The sequence below is a fragment of the Monodelphis domestica genome, chromosome 3 (assembly GCF_027887165.1).
Source record: "Monodelphis domestica isolate mMonDom1 chromosome 3, mMonDom1.pri, whole genome shotgun sequence".
NCBI lineage: Eukaryota > Metazoa > Chordata > Mammalia > Didelphimorphia > Didelphidae > Monodelphis > Monodelphis domestica.
Genome location: NC_077229.1, coordinates 437,384,618 through 437,403,571, shown reverse-complemented (window position 1 = coordinate 437,403,571; position 18,954 = coordinate 437,384,618). Strand labels below are relative to the sequence as shown.

Sequence of the window (18,954 nt, the reverse complement as noted above, 5' to 3'; positions counted from 1 at the left end):
AGGAGGAGGTGGTAGACAGAAGGAAATCTAGGCCATACAAAAACTAAATATAACCATGAAAATCCATTAACACGTGCACATATATATCTAGACGTACATCAGAGTGATTTTCAATATTTACAGCTTTTACAAAACCAGTATAATTAAAATAATGATCATTGTTTTGGGAAGTATCTTATTGGCTTAGTGGATAGAGTGCTGGGCGGGTCAGGAAAACCTGGGTTCAAGAGACACTTGCTAGCTACGGCAACTCTGGGCAAGTCACTTAACTTGTTTGCTATCATCCCTTGGAGAAGGAAATAGTAAACCACTCGAGTGTCTTTGCCATGAAAACTCCGTGAACACAGTTGCTCACAAGCCATAAGGAATTGGATGTAACACAACAAATCATAGCTTCCAAAGGTTACAGAATGGCTACTTTTAGGGGGCAGCTGGGTAGCTCAGTGGATGGAGAGCCAGGCCCAGAGACGGGAGGTCCTAGGTTCAAATCTGGCCTCAGACACTTCCCAGCTGTGTGACCCTGGGCAAGTCACTTGACCCCCATTGCCTAGCCCTTACCACTCTTCTGCCTTGGGACCAATACACAGTATTGACTCCAAGATGGAAGGTAAGGGTTAAAAAAAAAAAGAATGGCTACTTTTATTATGGCGAAATAAACCCTTTTCTGGATAAGTGACAGCAGTACATCCCATAATAAGCCAGCATCATTTCTCCTTTCATGTAATTTCTTTTATTTTCATGAAAGAAAGGCTCTGAAAAGACTTTGGAGGTTAGACTGACCTTTGGGCCTCTCACTTGGTTTTTATAACACTATATTAATACGAGGCAAGTATCAGTCCGAACAGTGAACCTGAAGGAAGAAAAGATTTCATTTCCACTGGAGCTGGGCTCCATTTGAACATGGGAGAGGACAGGATACTTGTGTAGCGTTTTTGGAGGAATGCCAAAAAGTTCATCTCCTGTCCCTAAATATTCCCCTCAGGCCCGAATTCTATCTGCCGTTCATTCAACATTTATTCTTTGGTCACTTGTCAGTTCATTGTGAGGGGCTGAGGACAGTTCCGTAAGCAAATGAAAAATGCACCGATCAAAACTCCAGAATCTCTTAGTTGGGAGGGCTTAGAAACCTTCTATAAATCCAATTAGTTGCCAGGTCCTTTTGATTTTAACCAGTCTTTCATTTGTCACCCTTCCTTGTACTTGCGTAGGCTTTCTTCATAGCCTGGCTGCATCATTACAGTTTCCTTCAGTGTTCCCCCATACCGTCCCTCTTCCACACACCTCCCAAACATAAGGGTATCCCTTAAGGTCTGACCATGTCACTGTTCTCCTCAGATATTCTAGTAGTTCCCAGTCTCTTCTGGCATCATATATACACTCTTTTGTTGAAGTCTGAAATCTGGTTCCAGCTTGTCTTTCCAAGCTTTCCATACGTCACTGTCCGTCAGTTACCGTGTTATTGCCAAACTGGCCTGCTTTCTTTCCCACATTCCATTTCCCATCTCCTCGTGATCAGCGAGGCAGACCCTCAATGCTGGGTGTGCATTCCCTACTCACCTTTGCCACGTACAATTACTCTCTTCCTTCAAGGCTTCCCTGAAGTGTTATCTTTAAATGAGGCTTTACCTGTCTATCCTGGCAGCTCCTGTTGCTAGTGCCCGTCCTCTGCCACATTGCTTTGTGTATATTTTGCAATGAAAATATCTGTTTGCATATTGTTCTCTCCCGTAAAATGAATATAAGATCTCTTGGAGTCTGAATGTAGATGGGAAGCATACTTTTTAAAACTTTATTTTTCCAGTTTGGTTTGTATTTTTTTGTCTGTGTTTTCTTTCACAACTTGACTAATATTGAAATATGTCTTGCATGACTGTACATGTATAGGCTATATCAAATTGCTTGCTGTCTCACGGAGGAGGAGGGACAGCAGGCAGGAGAGAATCTGGAACTCTTGAAAATGAATGTTAAAAGTTGTTTTACATGTAATTAGGAAACGTGTGTTTAAAAATATAAAAAACAGGGAAAAATATAAGATCATTGAGGACAAAGACTTCCACTTTTGTTCCTGCTCCACTTTGTTCTCTGTTGCCTAGCATGTGTTAGGTACGTTGAATTCTGTTGATTGAATGCTGAAGTCCAACTTGTTTATCTTAACAGACCCCTTTAAAAAGTTTGTCTTTAATTAAAAAAATTTGAACCTTTACATTCCTTCTTAGAATCAGTACCATGTAATGGTTCGAAGGCAGGAGAGTGGCAAGGGCTAGGTGTTAAGAGTTTAAATGACTTGCTATGGGTCACATAGCTGGGAAGAATATAAAGTCATATTTGAACCCAGGACCTTTTTTGCTCTAGGTTTGGCTCATTCTATTGAGCCACATAGCTATCCCCCTGACAGATTCCTTCTACGGCATCCTTGGGTGATCTTCTAGTTTTTCCTTGGATACCTCCAGTGAGAGGATCTGGAGAATCACTGAAGGGACCTTAGTAACCCTAGCTGAGCCTCCTCATTTAGCAGATGAAGGAAGTGAAGCTCGTACAGGTTATGACTTGTTCAGTGTCACATGGTTCATTAGTTGTAGGGCAAAGGCTAATTTTCTTTCTTGCTTGTATTCTTTCCATCATATCTTGTTGCCTCCTGCAGAGCTATTATTCATATTTCTGTGTGTATGTGTATGATAATATCAGACTTTTCCTGAGATATGCCATTTCATCTTGGTTCACTATGTTTGGGAGAGAGATTTAAAAACAATCTTTGGAGTCGGAGGACCTGATTTGAAATCCTGATTCTACCACTTGCTAGTCTTGTGTGACCTTGGACAAGTCAGTTTCATCTTCATAGGCTACTTCAGTTCCTTCATCTGCATTGTTAAAGTATTGTACTAAATGGCCTCCAAAGTCCCTATTAGATCTAGAACCTTAATCCAAAAGAACCTCAGAACTAATAACCTATGAGAAAATAAGGAAATACAAATCTGCCTTCTAAAAATAGGATGATTACAAATAAAGGAAAAGAAACTATTTGTACAAAAATATTTATAGCAACTCTTTGTGATGGCAAAGAATTGGAAATGAGGGGATGTCCATTGACTAGGAGATGATTGAACAAGTTATAGCATATATTACAATGGAATACTAATGTACTGTAAGAAATGACTATTAGGATCATTTCTGAGAAACCTGGAGATACTTGCATGAATTGATACAAAGTGAAGTGAATAAAATCAGTAGAATGTTATACATAGTAACAGCAATACTGTACAATGAGCACCTCTGAATGACTTAACTATTCACAGCCATACAGTTTTCAAAAACAATCCCAAAGAACTTATGAAAAATGCTATCCGTTTTAGGAAAAAGAACTGATAGAGTTGAATGTAGCTCGAAGCTCACTATTTTTTACTTTTTGGTGTTTTTTTATCTGTGTTTTCTTTCACAGCATGACTAATATGGAGAAATGTTTTACATGCCTATACATGTATAATCTATATCAAATCACTTACTGTCTCAGTGACGGGGGAGAGGAGAAAGGGAGAATTTGGAACACAAAATTTAAAAAATTAATATTAAAATTGTTTTTACATGCAATTGGAAAGAAAGAAACTTATTTTAAAAAGCATTTTAAAAAGGGATGATCAATGTTATGCTAACTAGGAACCAGCTTTAGATCTCTTGTGCAGGGGTCCGACTCACTTGACAAAGTTTTATTTATTCCTATTGAGGTATACCTTTAGACCCAAGATCTTTGGTGTGTAGGTATGTGGTAGAAGTTGATGGTTTGTCATCTAGGATGGAACTCCTAAAAATGCTATTTAAATGTATTAGAACAGTTTTGCCATGTAATTTATACACATATGTGAAAGAGAGAGAGAGAGAGAGAGAGAGAGAGAGAAGATTTGAGGGCTTTAGTCACCATTTGAGTACTCCTACTGTTCTGCCATTAAGCATGCAGTTGGCAGAGCTGAGAACTTATTACCAGAAGCTCCATGATCATTCTCCCCATGACAGGTTCATTAATTGAACCAACTTTTTAGGTTAGGGAGATAAATGGCTTTTGATCCTGTGACAAAGGCAGATGGACTTTTTCTTTCCTCACCTTTCTTTTCCCTTCAAGTTGCCCGGGTGGTGGTGATGGTGGTGGTGGTGGGGTGGGGGTGGGAGTGATGGAAATGAGTACCTTATTATGGACTACAAAGGTGAAGACTTCAATAGTAGCTGGACTCCTCCTGCCCACAGCCTTCCAGTCCCAGGACCCAAAGTCCCAAAGATGTGCCCTGACAGCGTCTTAATCTCTTTCTGGCAAAAGACAGCTTACTTGCCACCCTGATATCCTGAGAAGTAGGAGTTTGTCATAAAGAGAGAACAGCTCCATTGATGTCATTGGAAACGTTAACTGCTTTCATTTTGGCCCCAGGCTCTGTCAGCGTGGGAATGTAGGAATGTGGGAACTTGGAGGCAGGAAACCAGACAAGGTTTAATGAGGATCTGGATTACGAGTTTGTAACTTCTGTCATTTGATAGCACCCATTACTTGAGGGAAAGCATTGATGAGCATGGCTGGGCAAGAATCCAGTGGTTGAAGCTATTTCCCTAGATCACCTAGGACTTCTTGCTTCCTTTTGTACGGCTGAAAGTTAATGACTTGGTTTCTCTTTTCTTTCTTTCTTTTTTCCCCCTTCAGGGAAAGGGGATAGGGATGAGCTTCTCTCTCCTTTCTGACCCTATGGTTCCCTAGATAGGGTCTGCATTAGGGTGTGGCTATTTTGGCAGCTGATGTGTTGAAGAACTGGTGTACTATCCATCCTGGTGTATTATAACCAGGTCTAGAGTTTTTTATTTAGAGGAAATTTTTTTTAGCCCTTCTTTAAATATTAAGGACCATAGGATCATTGATTGCGAGCTGAAAAGAATTTTAGAGCTTTAGTCTAGTCAATCCCCTTATTTTAAAGATGAGGAAACTGAGAACAGGCAAATTTAAATATTTTTCCATGGTCACACAATATGTAACCATGGAACAGTCAGGATTGGAGTTCAGGTCTCTCAATTCAGCAATTTCCATTGCCTCACAACAGAGAATTGTTCTGTTCCAGGGTAGGGTTATGATAAAATATTTCACATTCCTGGAGAGCATGTTTTGAGTAGGCTATAAAACAATGCAGTAGCATTTGGGGCCTCTTTATAGGTTGGAGGCAATAGTATCAAAATCAAATAGAAGCTTATCCCTGTAGAAAATAATAAATTAACATTATCTATATTAAATTCTTTTTATATATATGTTAAACATTTCCCAACTACATCTTTTTTAAAATTAAAAAAAAAAACAACCCTACTTTCTGTTTTAGAGTCAATACTGTATAATGGTTCTAAGGCAGAAGAGCAGTAAGGGCTAAGAAAGTGGGGTTAAGTGACTTGCCCAGGGTCATACAGCTAGGAAGTATCTGAGGTCAAATTTGATTCCCAAGACTTCCTATCTCCAGTCCTAGCTCTCTGTCCACTGAACCATCTACTTGCCCCTCCCAGTTACAGTTACATCTTAATATGGTTTGGGACACACTCAGAGTTTTGGGGAGGGTGCAAATTTTGCACTTATGATTTAGAAGATAACATTTCAAAAACCTTTTCCTCCTAGAATATAAAGTTGGAAGGAATTTCTCTCTATATATGCCCAAGAGATTGCTATTGAACATTTCCTGTGACGGGGAGTTGATCACTGTGTTCACCTTATTTTCCTTAACTATAAAATAAAAGTAATCTTATACTATCTATTTTATAAGATTGTGTTGGGAAAAATGCTTTGTAGGCAGTAAAATTCTATATAAAGAAAATCTACTGCAAATTCGACTATGGTTGTTAGCCTTCTGTAAAGTTGAGCTGAAATTTGCCTCTACTTAAGTTCTAAATCTTGATTCTGGCTTTGTACAGAAGAATCTTCCAAATATTTAATTTCAAAACAACGATCACCTTTCCCTCCTCCCTTCCCTTATTGTTATATATTTCCCTGACTAAACATCCCCATATGAATTGGTCTAAGAACTGCTCTAATGAGATTTTAATTGTTTCTATTATAATATTGTTTAGATTCTTCTCATTATCCTGGTCATGGCCCATTCTAGTCTATTAATGTCATGCTTAAAATACACTACTTAGAGAAGACATTATTTTACATGTGATTAAACCCACCGTACTCTGCTCTGGAGTTAACCTTCTTTGCTTTGCTCATTACTCATATATTCAAATAGATCTGTGACTGCATTGATTTGGAAGTTCCCTCCAATGACGCAAATCTCAAACCATCCAGGCCTGCTCATTCAGTGCAACTCTTGTCCATGCTCTCCTAAAACCTTACCCTCCCAAAGTGCTAGAGACCTCCCTCAATGTCTCATGACAGTGTAGGTCTACAAGTAGAGCACTCTTACCATCTACCTGTGATCCTTTGCCACATGACCAGCTCATTGTTTCTTCTAGTCTTCTGAGTTCCTCGTTGATTATATGTTGTAGCCTCCTAATATCCACCATATACATCCCTCTTGCCATTTGTGTGATCCTTGTCTCTTCTTCTTTAGAAGCAGTGGTGTTCATATCTGGCTGTCATATAGAGAATCACTAGTAACATTTTAGAATTGAAAAGATAATCTTTCAATTTCATGGGAAGTTTGGGGTCACTAACAGAGCTTTGTCATTTTCCAAAAGCAGTACAGCATGCTCTCCTCCTACTCTTCAACTCTGGGTCCAGCTCTTTGACCATCAATATTGGCTATCCCAGATATATGTATACTATTGGACAAATGCTCTAACATATGCCTCTAAATTCATGTTTTAATATGGGCAGTCTTTAACCACTTACTAAGTGGATGGACAGACCAAACTCCTTTGAGTGGTTATAGTTCTTTTCCAGGAGGCTCCACGGTATTTTGGGGCTTAATGAGAGCAACACAATGACATTGGATCTCACTGTCCAAAGAAAATCCTTTACAAACTGCTTGATCACATGGGTCGAGGGGATATGACTGGGGATGTAGACTCTAAATGAACATCCTAGTGCAAACATCAACAACATGGAAATAGGTTCTGACCAAGGACACAAGTAATACCCAGTGAAATTACACGTAAGCTACAGGATGGGGTGGGGAGAGGGGAGGGAAAGAACATGACTCTTGTAACCAAGGAATAATGTTCTAAATTGACTAACTAAATACAAATTTCAAAGAAAATCTCTTTTTAACCTGGACTCTGTATGAGATCTCCATCACAGTGCAGACACCCCTGGTGGTTATATCTCTCTGTTTTATGCTTCACCTTGATGTTTATTATCAGACTGTCATTGCATGGTGTTACATCTATCAAGGAATCCTAGGTGATCTTGATATATGGATGAGAGAGAGCCTGCCACAAAAGTACTTCATGGTAATGTTTTGTTCTGCTGAATCAAATGCTTTTTCATAATCTACAAGCAACAAGCACAATGAGATCTTTTGTTTTTAACATTATAATAATGATAGCTATTACAAAATGCCTACTATGTGCCTCTCACTGTGTCTTTTAGTGCTTCATAAATATTATCTCATTTTGTCCTTAACAACAACCCTGGTTAAAACCAAGCAAGACGTAGAAAGAATCACAAAATGTAAAATAAATAATTTCGACTAAATCAAATTAAAAGGCTTTTGTACAAACAAAACCAATGTAACTAAAATCAGAAGGAAAACAACAAATTGGGAAAAAATCTTCATAAAAACCTCTGACAAAGGTTTAATTACTCAAATTTATAAAGAGCTAAATCAATTGTACAAAAAATCAAGCCATTCCCCAATTGATAAATGGGCAAGGGACATGGATAGGCAATTTTCAGAAAAAGAAATCAAAACTATTAATAAGCACATGAAGAAGTTTTCTAAATCTCTCATAATCAGAGAGATGCAAATCAAAACAACTCTGAGGTTTCACCTCACACCTAGCAGATTGGCTAACATAACAGCAAAGGAAAGTAATGAATGCTGGAGGGGATGTGGCAAAGTAGGGACATTAATTCATTGCTGGTGGAGTTGCGAACTGATCCAGCCATTCTGGAGGGCAATTTGGAACTATGCACAAAGGGCGATAAAAGAATGTCTACCCTTTGATCCAGCCATAGCACTGCTGGGTCTGTACCCCAAAGAGATAATGGACAAAAAGACTTGTACAAAAATATTCATAGCTGCGCTCTTTGTGGTGGCCAAAAATTGGAAAACGAGGGGATGCCCATCAATTGGGGAATGGCTGAGCAAATTGTGGTATATGTTGGTGATGGAATACTATTGTGCAAAAAGGAATAATAAAGTGGAGGAATTCCATGGAGACTGGAACGACCTCCAGGAAGTGATGCAGAGCGAGAGGAGCAGAACCAGGAGAACATTGTACACAGAGACTAATACACTGTGGTATAATCGAACGTAATGGACTTCTCCATTAGTGGCGGTGTAATGTCCCTGAACAATCTGCAGGGATCTAGGAGAAAGAACGCTATCCATAAGCAGAGGACAAACTGAGGGAGTAGAAACACCGAGGAAAAGCAACTGCCTGACTACAATGGCTGAGGGGACATGACAGAGGAGAGACTCTAAACGAACACTCTAATACAAATACTAACAACATGGCAATGGGTTCGAATCAAGAACACATGTGATACCCAGTGGAATCACACGTCCACTACGGGGGGGGGGGGGGTGGGAGGGAGGAAAAGAAAATGATCTTTGTCTTTAATGAATAATGCATGGAAATGATCAAATAAAATACTATTTAAAAAAAGTGAAAAAAAACCAACAACCCTGGGAGGTAAGATGGTATTATTATCTGTATTTTACACATGAAGAAATTAAGGAAAGCAAGTTAAATTATTTGCTTATGGTTACACAATATCTGAAGCGGAACTTGAACTCAGATCTTCTTGATTCCAGAGCCAGTACTCTCTCCTGCACCACCTAACTGCCTCTACGATAGTTAATAGTAATATGATAAAGAACATTAATGACAAAAGCCTGCTTGTTTTCTGCTAAAACCCTTATGGAGGATGCCTTTAATCGGTATATGAATTGCTTTCATAAAAATTTTATATAGATGATAGTGAAGGCATATAGGTCTACAGTTACTGATGTTTTTTGTCTTGACTTATTTATGTAAATTTTGGCCATTACATTTCTATTAATATAGCCTAAGATTAGTAGCTTGGTGTTTTGTTTTTTAGCAACCACACCACACTTTAGGTGTCATATTAAGCTTATTAGCTAAATATCTGATTTTTTTTCCACTTGAATAATAGTTGCCTTTTTGTATCTGAATGTTTGTGACTTCCCTCCCTTGGGTATCTCCTGTGTAATCTTGTTTATACATAGTTGTTTGCATTGTCTCCTCTACTAGACTATGAGCTACTTTTGGTCAGGAACTGCCTAGTGTCTGTCTTCCAATCAGCCTGGCACATAGTAGGTTCTTATGAGATATTTAGTGACTGAACTTTACATCTGTCAATCAAGACTATCCCCTATTCTGAAATGAGATAAATTATTCTTTTTAAACCCAAATGTGAGACTTTACATTTCTCTCAATTAAATTTCATCTTTTTCTTCTGGGCACATTGCCTTCAGTCAGAATAAACTCTTGAGTTGAATGTTCAGGAGCATGATCAAGATACAAGAGTGTAGTTGAGAGGCTAGCAATATTTATTAGTGAAATGTATTATGGGATCTCTTTTTTAATTAAAAAAAATGTCTTACTGATGTGTTATTTTTAATGTCACTGTTATTTCTCAGTGCCTTCCACCCTCTCTGATAGACCCCGCCCTAAAAACAAACACAGGCATGAACACATCGGCTGTGTCTGAAAATGAAGGCATCATTCTGTACTTATACAGTGCCACCTCTCTGCCAAGCGGTAGGAGTCATGCTTCACCTTCCCACCTCTGAAGTAATGATTGGCTACTATGGTGGATCAATTTTGAAGTCTTTCAGAGTTTTCCTTTACATTGTTTTAATCAGCATGCTAGTTGTTCTCCTCATTCTGCTTATTTCACTCTTTCATAGTACTTACATGTCTCCTCAAGTTTCTCTGAGTTCTTAATTGTCATTTCATACCACCATTAACATTTTATTACATTAAAATATCACAGTATTTCAGCCACTTACCAATTGATGGGCATCCTCTTTCTTTCAAGTTCTTTTCTAATACAGAAAGTGCTATGATAAATATTTTATGTATATTTGTATACATATATGCATAAGCATACAAATGTATGCAATCTTTGATTTTTTTGGAGCAGGTAGGTGGAAAGCAAAGTATATAATAGACAGATGATAAATAACTGGATAGCTAGAGGTATAAAGAACTTATTATTCTCTTCCTATGTTTCAGATACCCTGTATGCCTAATAGTGATACTACTAGGTCTAAAATTGTGTATAATTTAATGACGTTCTTAGTGTAATTCCAAGTTGTCTACCATAAGTCAGACCAATTCACAGCTCCACCAACAATTCATTAGTATGCTTTTCTTTTTACAGTTTTTCTAAGACTTTGCATGCTCCATACATTCTAATACACTTTCTGCATTAGAAAAGACATAGGAGAAAAGAAGGTACCCATCAATCAGAAAGTGGCTGAAACACTGTGATATTATAATGTAATAAAATATTAATGGTGGTATGAAATGACAATTAACTCAGAGAAACTTGGAGAGACTTAGAAGTACTAAGGAACAATATTTTGTAATTTTTATCCACCTGATGTATATAGAGTTAAATATTAGCATTACTTGATTTGTATTTCTCTTATTAAAATTGTTTAAAGAACATTCTTTCATATGACTATTAATAACTTACATCTCTCTTTTTTGAAAACTATGTTCATATCCTTTGACAACTTCATTTTTGAGATATGTCACTTGTTCTTATAGTTATTAGAGCCACATCAGAAATGTTTCTTGAAAAGATTTTTTCCCAATTAGCTATTTTCTTCTAATTTTAGCTGCATTGATTTTTTTAAGCAAAACTCTGATTTTATATACTTAAAACTGTCCGTATTGTTTTCTCTCATTCTCCTGCTTCAGTTAAGAAGTCTATCTCTTAATTACAGTTATTCAGGATAATTGCTTCAATTTTCTTCTAATTTTTATATGACCTTTTATATAATTGGGTCCTATATGCATTTATAGCTTATTATGGTAATATCTTCTGGTTGTCTCAGAAGTTTTTGTTGAATAGGGAGCTAGTAGTTAGTGTTCCTCGAATTATCAAATAGTAGCCTACTTTATTTGATTTGTTTCTGGATCTTACTACTGATCCATTGGTCAGTTTTCTACTTTTTAATCAAAACAAAGTAGTATTGACTGTTCCTTATTGTAGATTGAGGGCCCCTTCATTCACACTTTTTTTCATTATTTACTTGGAGATTCCTGATCTTTTGCTCATCTGTCTAGTTTTATAAAGTAACCTCTTGGCATTTTGGTTGATATAGGACTAAATCTACCAATTAGTCTATATAGTAATGCCACTTTTATGTTGGCATGACCCAACCATCACCAAAGATTGGGTCTGTTTTCATTCTGTTCTTCTATGGAGCCTGACCTGTAGGCTACTTTTGTTACTCATTTCTTGTCAATTTACACTAACAGAAAAAAAACTTTGGCTATTCCTGCTAATGGATTACTTGAACCTTTTTAAGAGCCTTAGCACTCGAATTTTATTGTATTAATAATAATAATAATAATGTATTAATAATGGAGCATATCCAGTTGGGTGTAAGGGATGAGGGGACAGATGGGAAAAGATAAATGTCCTTACTAGTTTTTGTCTTGGGAATTAACAAACAAGATTTTCATGAGTTCTTCTTTTACTTTGCAGTTATCTGGCTGATCAGTGCTGGAATGGCGGCTTTATCTACTTAATCATGCTACGTCGCATTAAGCGCAAGGCTCCTCTCCCTCCTTCCAATGGCAACAACAGCAACAGCTGTGAACCTAAAGCAAGCCCTACCTCAGAGCCCAGCAGCCGTCTGGTACAGAATGGGAAAAGAACGAGAAAATTTGGTGTGATCTCCAGGTCATCCGTCAACAAAGACAGTGTGGAGAACAGGAACAGTCAGGACTCTGAGCTAGAGAATGGACATTATACCCTCATGGAGATGGGTGGCTCACGTCTTGAGGCTTTGGAAGTGGATGATGACAGGACAGAGGAACAGTTACCAAATTCAGAGGCTCCTCTGGTCACAGGCCATTATCGACCTCGCTTGTCTGAGGGGAAGTCTGATTTCAAGCCAAGTGATCATCTGGCACAGGTAAGATTTGATTTTACCCTAGAGGATAATAGTATAACCTAAAACCTGATGGGAGAGATGGAGAGCATAAATATATGTGTGCCAGAGGCAACATGGTGCAGTGGGTGGAGAACTGACCCCAGAGTTAGGAAACCCAGATCTAAGTCCCATCTCTGACAATATTGACTGTGTGACCCTGGTCAAGTCACTTGACCTCTCAGTATCCCAGGTCTTCTCTAAGACTATTAGGATATATAATATTGTAAGAGCTGCAATGGTAGTGAAAGTTTCCTCTCTGGGAGTTCCCAAACCAATGTCATCACAGGCCCAATTTGAATTTCCTGTATATGAATGAAAAATGGTGAAGAGAGGTGACACACTGAGGTCTTGGCTAGCATGATTGGCCAAAGAGCATCTGCTGTTTGGTCAGAAGATTTGTTGTTGTTGTTAAGGTTTGGTAATTTTTTTTCTTGCCTTGCACCTATCTATGATTTGATTGATATAGAATCCTACCTATTTAGATTCACGATTCTTTAGCAACTTACAGTTTTAGGAAATTACCTGAGGCAATGAAGAGATTAAATGACTTGCCAAAAGGTCACAGAGATCAGATGTGACAGAATCAGCTTTTGAATCTAGGACTTCAGGACCTGAGGCCGCTCTTCTATGCCTTGCTGCCTCTCAATAATCAATTAATGATGTTATTACAAGATAATATTGGTTGGGGGTAGATTTCACCGGGTGTAGCTGAATGTACTACTCTAAATTTGTTTTCAAGTTGGGAAAACAAGCATTGAGTTCAAACAGAGATAGGAAAGCCTTTGCATCTCCTGGCCAGCAAATGAACTTCAGACAAATTATCAGAGAATGTAGAAAAAGTTATATACTGTGTTATGCTTGCCAGACAAATGGTTTGTATCATTTTATCATACTTCAAAAAAAAAGGAAAGAAAATCTCGACTTACTGCTTCTCAAGTGATACCGAATGGAAAATCAGAACTATCATGGTTCTAATATGAGCTTCGTGGGACTCGGATAAAGTATTTGAGTTCTGAGGCAGCCACATCATCATTCATCAGTTGCTGTCACCAGAGGAATTGTCACCACAAGGCCATGAATTTCTGGTGGCAGGTTCAGAAGATGATAGAATAAACATCAAAACAGAACAGTATTATCTGGGAAAGTACAGCTAAGCTCTGGGGACATAAACATCTGTTTTTGTTTTTAAGAGTTCAAAACCAGGAACATTTAAATGGGATTATATAGTTCATGCTGCTAAATTCCAATAAAGTTAAATGTGGAAGCTATGTAAAATAATAATAATAACAACACATGCTAGTATTTATCTAGCACTTTAAGATTTACAAGTACTATCTCATCTTATCCTCCCAAAAATGCTGGGAGGTCAATACTATCATTATCTCCATTTTACAGAGGAGGGAATTGAGGCAGAAAGAAATTAAGTGATATGGTCACATAGCTAGTAAATGACTGAGATTGGATTTGAACTCAGTTCCTCTTGACTCCAGGTCCTTTGCTCTCCCTATCCTCTGTGCCATCCAACTGCCCCTATACAAATTACATGAACCCTTATTCCAGCTGTCATGACCAGATGTAGCATTATGTTTAGGGAACATTAGATAGCTACCTACCTGCCATGATTAATGGGGCTTTGCAAAGTTTCCCCATCCCCTAAATACTTCTGTGAAATTCTAGCATTTGAAGTTCTTTTTGGTTAAAAACATAAATATGCATAACACATAGTGTATGTGTTCAAATATATGCATTTCCTTTTAAATTCTTATATTTAGGGACATTTAGGTGGCTCAGTGAATTGAGAGCCAAGCCTAGGGATGGGAGATCCTGGGTTCAAATGTAATATCAGATACATCCTGGGCAAGTTATTTAACTTCCATTGCCTAATCCTTACTGCTCTTTTGCTTTGAAACGATAGTATTGATTCTAAGATGTAAGGTAAGGGTTGTTTGTTTGTTTGTTTGTTTTAAACCCTTACCTTCCCTACCAGAAAGGAAAGATATGTATGGGAAGGGAATGGTGGACAGTAGAGAGACCATGGAGATAAAACATATTTTGCAACTTCATACTTTTCCTGAGAGCATGTGTGTCATGACTGAATTCAGTAAATTCATAATGGATCCACCTAAATGACAGTTTCTCTCTGATAGCTGGAGATTGTATTTTTCAGTAATGCTTAATCTTGCACACTATGGATACCCAGTAGGCATTTGTAAAATGAATAAATTATTGAGAAGGGGAAAAATGTTGTTAAGTACTTCAGTATTACTTTATGCCCATAGATAAAAGAAACAGACCCAAGTCAGAAAAAGAGATATTATTTCAACTTTTACCTCATTTGGAATATTTAAGTGAATGACTTTGAGACCCCATTTAACAATCCATTGAATTGGGGAGGAAGGGGAGAAAATACTAAGATAAAATTAGGAAAATAGAAAGAAAGCCAGCATGGAATACATCAATTTCAGCTCTTTTGTCTAATCTCTGGAAAGTTAAAGCATTTTATAGCTGACTAAAGGAGGCTCTGATTTGAACTAATGTGTTGTGCCTAGGGAAAAAATTGGAGCTTTGGGTTCAAAATGTGTTAGAAAAAGATTATCCGTCAGGGTCGGTTAGATGGCTCAGTGGATAGAGAGCCAGGCCTAGAGATGGGAGGTCCTGAGTTTAAATTTGGCTTCAGATACTTCCTAGCTGTGTGACCCTGGGCAAGTCACTTAACCCCCATTGCCTAGCTCTTACTGCTCCTTGGAACTAATACACAGTGTTGATTCTAAGACAGAAGGGAAGGTATTTGTTTTTTTAAAGATTATCCTTCCTTTCTTTCCAGCCAAAGTTAGTGAATACCCTTCTGGGAAGTCCACTGGGCTAAATTATGGACATGGGATCATAGATTTAGAGCTAGGGAGGACTTTTCAAGACATTTAATCTTTATTTTGTGATGTTTCATTTTATAGATTAAGAAATGGGTCTAGACATGGTCAGCCAAGATCACAAGTCAACCAAAGTCACAAGTACTAAGTAGAGCTCAGGCCCTCAAGACTCCACTTTGAACATTCCTTCTATTGCACTACCAAGTGTTTTTGTAGCTTCTAGAGTTTTTAATATAAAAGGCAAAACAACATCCCTCTAGCAAAACTAAGTAAATCCTGAATTGCTCTAGGAACATGTCAGATCCACTGGAATCTGCTCCGGGGCTGGCCACACAATGACCCGGAGGATTTGCAGTAGCCCCACCTTGCCACATCCCTTTGTACAGTTTCCTCTTTGAAAGTCACACAGTGACTCATTATATAGGATCATAGATGAGGAGCTGGAAGTACACTCAGATACTGTCTAGTTCAAACCTTTCATTTTATAGAGGAGGACATTGAGGCTCAGCAAGTTTAATAGAATTACCCAAGACCACACAGGTAGTGAGCCTCAGAGGCAGGATTTTGTTTTGTTTTTTTAACACTCATACTTTTGGTCTTAGGATTGATGCTAAGTATTGGTTCCAAGGCAGAAGAGTGGTAAGGGCCAGGCAATGGAGGTTAAGTGACTTGCCCAGGGTCACACAGCTAGAAAGAATCTGAGGCCAGATTTGAACATAGGACCTCCTGTTAATCCACTGAGCCCCCTAGGATTTGAACATAGGACTTCTGACTCCAGAGCCAGTGTTTTCTCCTATATCATGCCGCTTTATTTCTTCAATAAACTGACAGTGAAGCATACTTCCTTTCCACTTGGCAGAACAGTGATGGATGATGGATGTGGAATGAGGCATACTTTGTCGGACACAGGCAACATGTAGTTATGGTTTGCTTAGTGTCTTTCCATTGGAGGTAATAATTATGTTAAAAAAAGCAAAATAAAGCATTTTAATATTTTTATTATTATTTTACCAATTCCATGAGATAAATTTCCACCCAAGGTTTCCCAAGTTATATAATCAAACTTATCTCCTTCCCAAACTTATTCCCCTTCCTGGTTCTGACTGGGTGATTCAATCTGGGTTATACATGTATTATCATGTAAAAATATTTCCATATTCACTTTAAAAAATTATTTTTTAAAAATAAAACATTTTAAAGAATTCTCATGGTTAGGAAGAAGATCATCATTACATTTTTTTTAAACTTCTGAGTCACTAGTCAAAATTCATGCTGGATCAGAATTGTGGACTGTTGATAAGATGGACCCAAGAGGGTGTTGCTATTAAGCTCTGTTAGAATGATTGTGGCCTCTAATTTTTGTAAATGGTGTCTGTCGTTTTGGCTCATGCTGCAGAACTACTAAAAGATATTCACGGTAGGTCATGTAGGGTCTTACAAACTTGAGGTAAACAGAGTTTTCTTCCCCTAGGTGGGCTCTTATTCCTTCCTTTGCCCATGATTGGTACTGAGTTGTGAGAATATACTGTAGACATACAGCTCCTTCCCTTTCATACCATGCAGCTCTTGAAAATCAGACCGCCCTAAGGACAGCAGCCTTTTTGAGAGCCTACAGCAGAAGGAGATGTATCACTCAAAATCTAAGAGCGAGCTAGATGCCATTTTTCACAGAATGGGTTGAGCCCAAGGTCAAGCTGTAAAAATGGATTTTGCAGAAAAACAGAAATTGGCAGCTTACCCTAAGAATTTCCTTTGGGGAAAACTTCCATTCTGTTTGAATAATGAGAGAAAAAACATGCCAATGTACTTCCTTTTCCCTTATATTAATGAATTAAGTTTTATAAAAATTCAACCAAAGTCTCATAACCATTTTTCAAGTCTTTCTTTGTCCATCATTTTTATTTTGTAAACTAGCATTCTTGTTAAGACAATACTGCATTATGCAAAAACAGATTCATTCCCCCACCTAGTTTTTATTTTATTTTATTATGTCTATACATAGTGTGCTCTTTGAGTAGAACCTTACTTATAATACGGCTGGTTCTTTGAACATTTTGGGTGCTGTGGCTAATGATAATACTTGCTTAATTTTTATTAGAGCTTTTGTTTTTGTCACAGCTCTTTGACATCTATCATTTCCACTTCTCTTCATGATAGCATATATTCTTCCTTCCTGGAACTATGGAGAGTTTATATACTTTTCAAATGAGTAGTATATTTATTGATGTATTACAATTTCAAAAGCAGAAAAAAATGCAAGAAATTTCAGAGCCCTCCCCTGAGCTCAAACTTAAGAAAACACAACAGTATACATGCATTGCATATATATGTCTCTGAATATAAATTTGTAAGTGTCCATTGTCCAAACAGAAATATTAGTTCAGATTTCTTTTCTAAGTTCAGGGAAGCATAAGGTCTTTGCATTTGGATTGTTTCATTTATTGTATCCTCTGTGACTGGCATAGTGCCTGGCACAGAGTAGATATGTAATAAATACATGCTTTGGGATTGATTAAACAGGTGAGTGAAGCAGCAGGCTGTACGTACATAAGTTTGTAAGTTTGCATATGTGTATATATACTTTGCTGATCTGAGCATACAAAGTATTAGCCATGGGGAATAGAGCAAAAAACTTACCCATTGTCAGCAAGCCAGACCAGCCTCCTTTACTAGCACTTTATCTGGAAATTAGGACACTAGGAATTTGGGTATTGATAGGTGAAGTTGAGGGCTAGAAAGATAGTGTGTGGGCCATTTTTCTAATAACTTTGAGGTTATAAATTCTGTCCAAATGCAACATAGGGGGACAGGTCTTAAGGCAGTTGACTCAGGCAAATGTAATCACTGGCCACGATTTTGAGAGTGTGGATGTGGTGCTGTCTATACATAGTGTGCTCTTTGAGTAGAACCTTACTTATAATACGGCTGGTTCTTTGAACATTTTGGGTGCTGTGGCTAATGATAATACTTGCTTAATTTTTATTAGAGCTTTTGTTTTTGTCACAGCTCTTTGACATCTATCATTTCCACTTCTCTTCATGATAGCATCTTGCCTATGGATTATCCTTACATGCCACAGCTTTGGGGCCATTTCCCCCTCTTCCTTCTAGTAGGTGGTATATAAGGCTCAAATCTCCTGCAGAGTTTCATGTTGATTGCAGGTTTTATCTGGAGAGGAAGTTGAAGGTGCTGGCTCTCCTCCGGTTTTCCATGCCAGCCCCTGTCCCTTCATTACTGTGGACATTTAAAAAGCATCTTTACCTGTGACTGTCTGGGAGCACATTCACATGCTTATGCCTGTGTACATTAATATACATGTGGCTTTCCCACTAGAAACAACCTTTCTTTGTGCCTTCTCCTTAAGGAGGTCATGAGGGACCTCATGAATATTGTCCCAGATTTTAATCTGTTTCCCAGGTCTCCATCCTTTGTTAGTATGTAGGAATAAAGAGCTGGGTCTATGCAGGTGCAGCCACACATTTTGGATGGAGGCCCATTTGAGATGAAACACTGAATCTAGAGCTGGGGATGAGCACCAACACAGTAGCACCTTTGCTTAGGGTCCAGGGCAATTTAGAAGGTGGCTTTTGGTAGGAGGAGTTGAGATGTGTAGAAGCACTAGCCAGGTGACTCTGTGGAATTTTGTTAGTGTAAAAACTCTCTCCATTCCTAAAGATTGCAGGACATAGGAATTAAAATATGGTCTCTCAAAAACATCATTCACCCTATAACTTTTCTCCGTGATGAGTGTCTCTAGGCTGGTCTTTGGGTGA

General features: G+C 38.1%; 1 protein-coding gene across 6 annotated transcripts in view; it reads left to right on the top strand.

Moving 5' to 3' along the window:
- Positions 1-18,954, top strand: part of PDZD2 (PDZ domain containing 2) — a 514,756-nt gene that overhangs the window by 344,332 nt on the left and 151,470 nt on the right. For all 6 annotated transcript variants that reach the window (XM_007487505.3, XM_007487504.3, XM_056824531.1 and 3 more), the window contains one exon: positions 11,864-12,296. In XM_007487505.3, the coding sequence (XP_007487567.1) occupies positions 11,864-12,296 (433 nt within the window). The remainder of the gene's footprint in view (positions 1-11,863; positions 12,297-18,954) is intronic.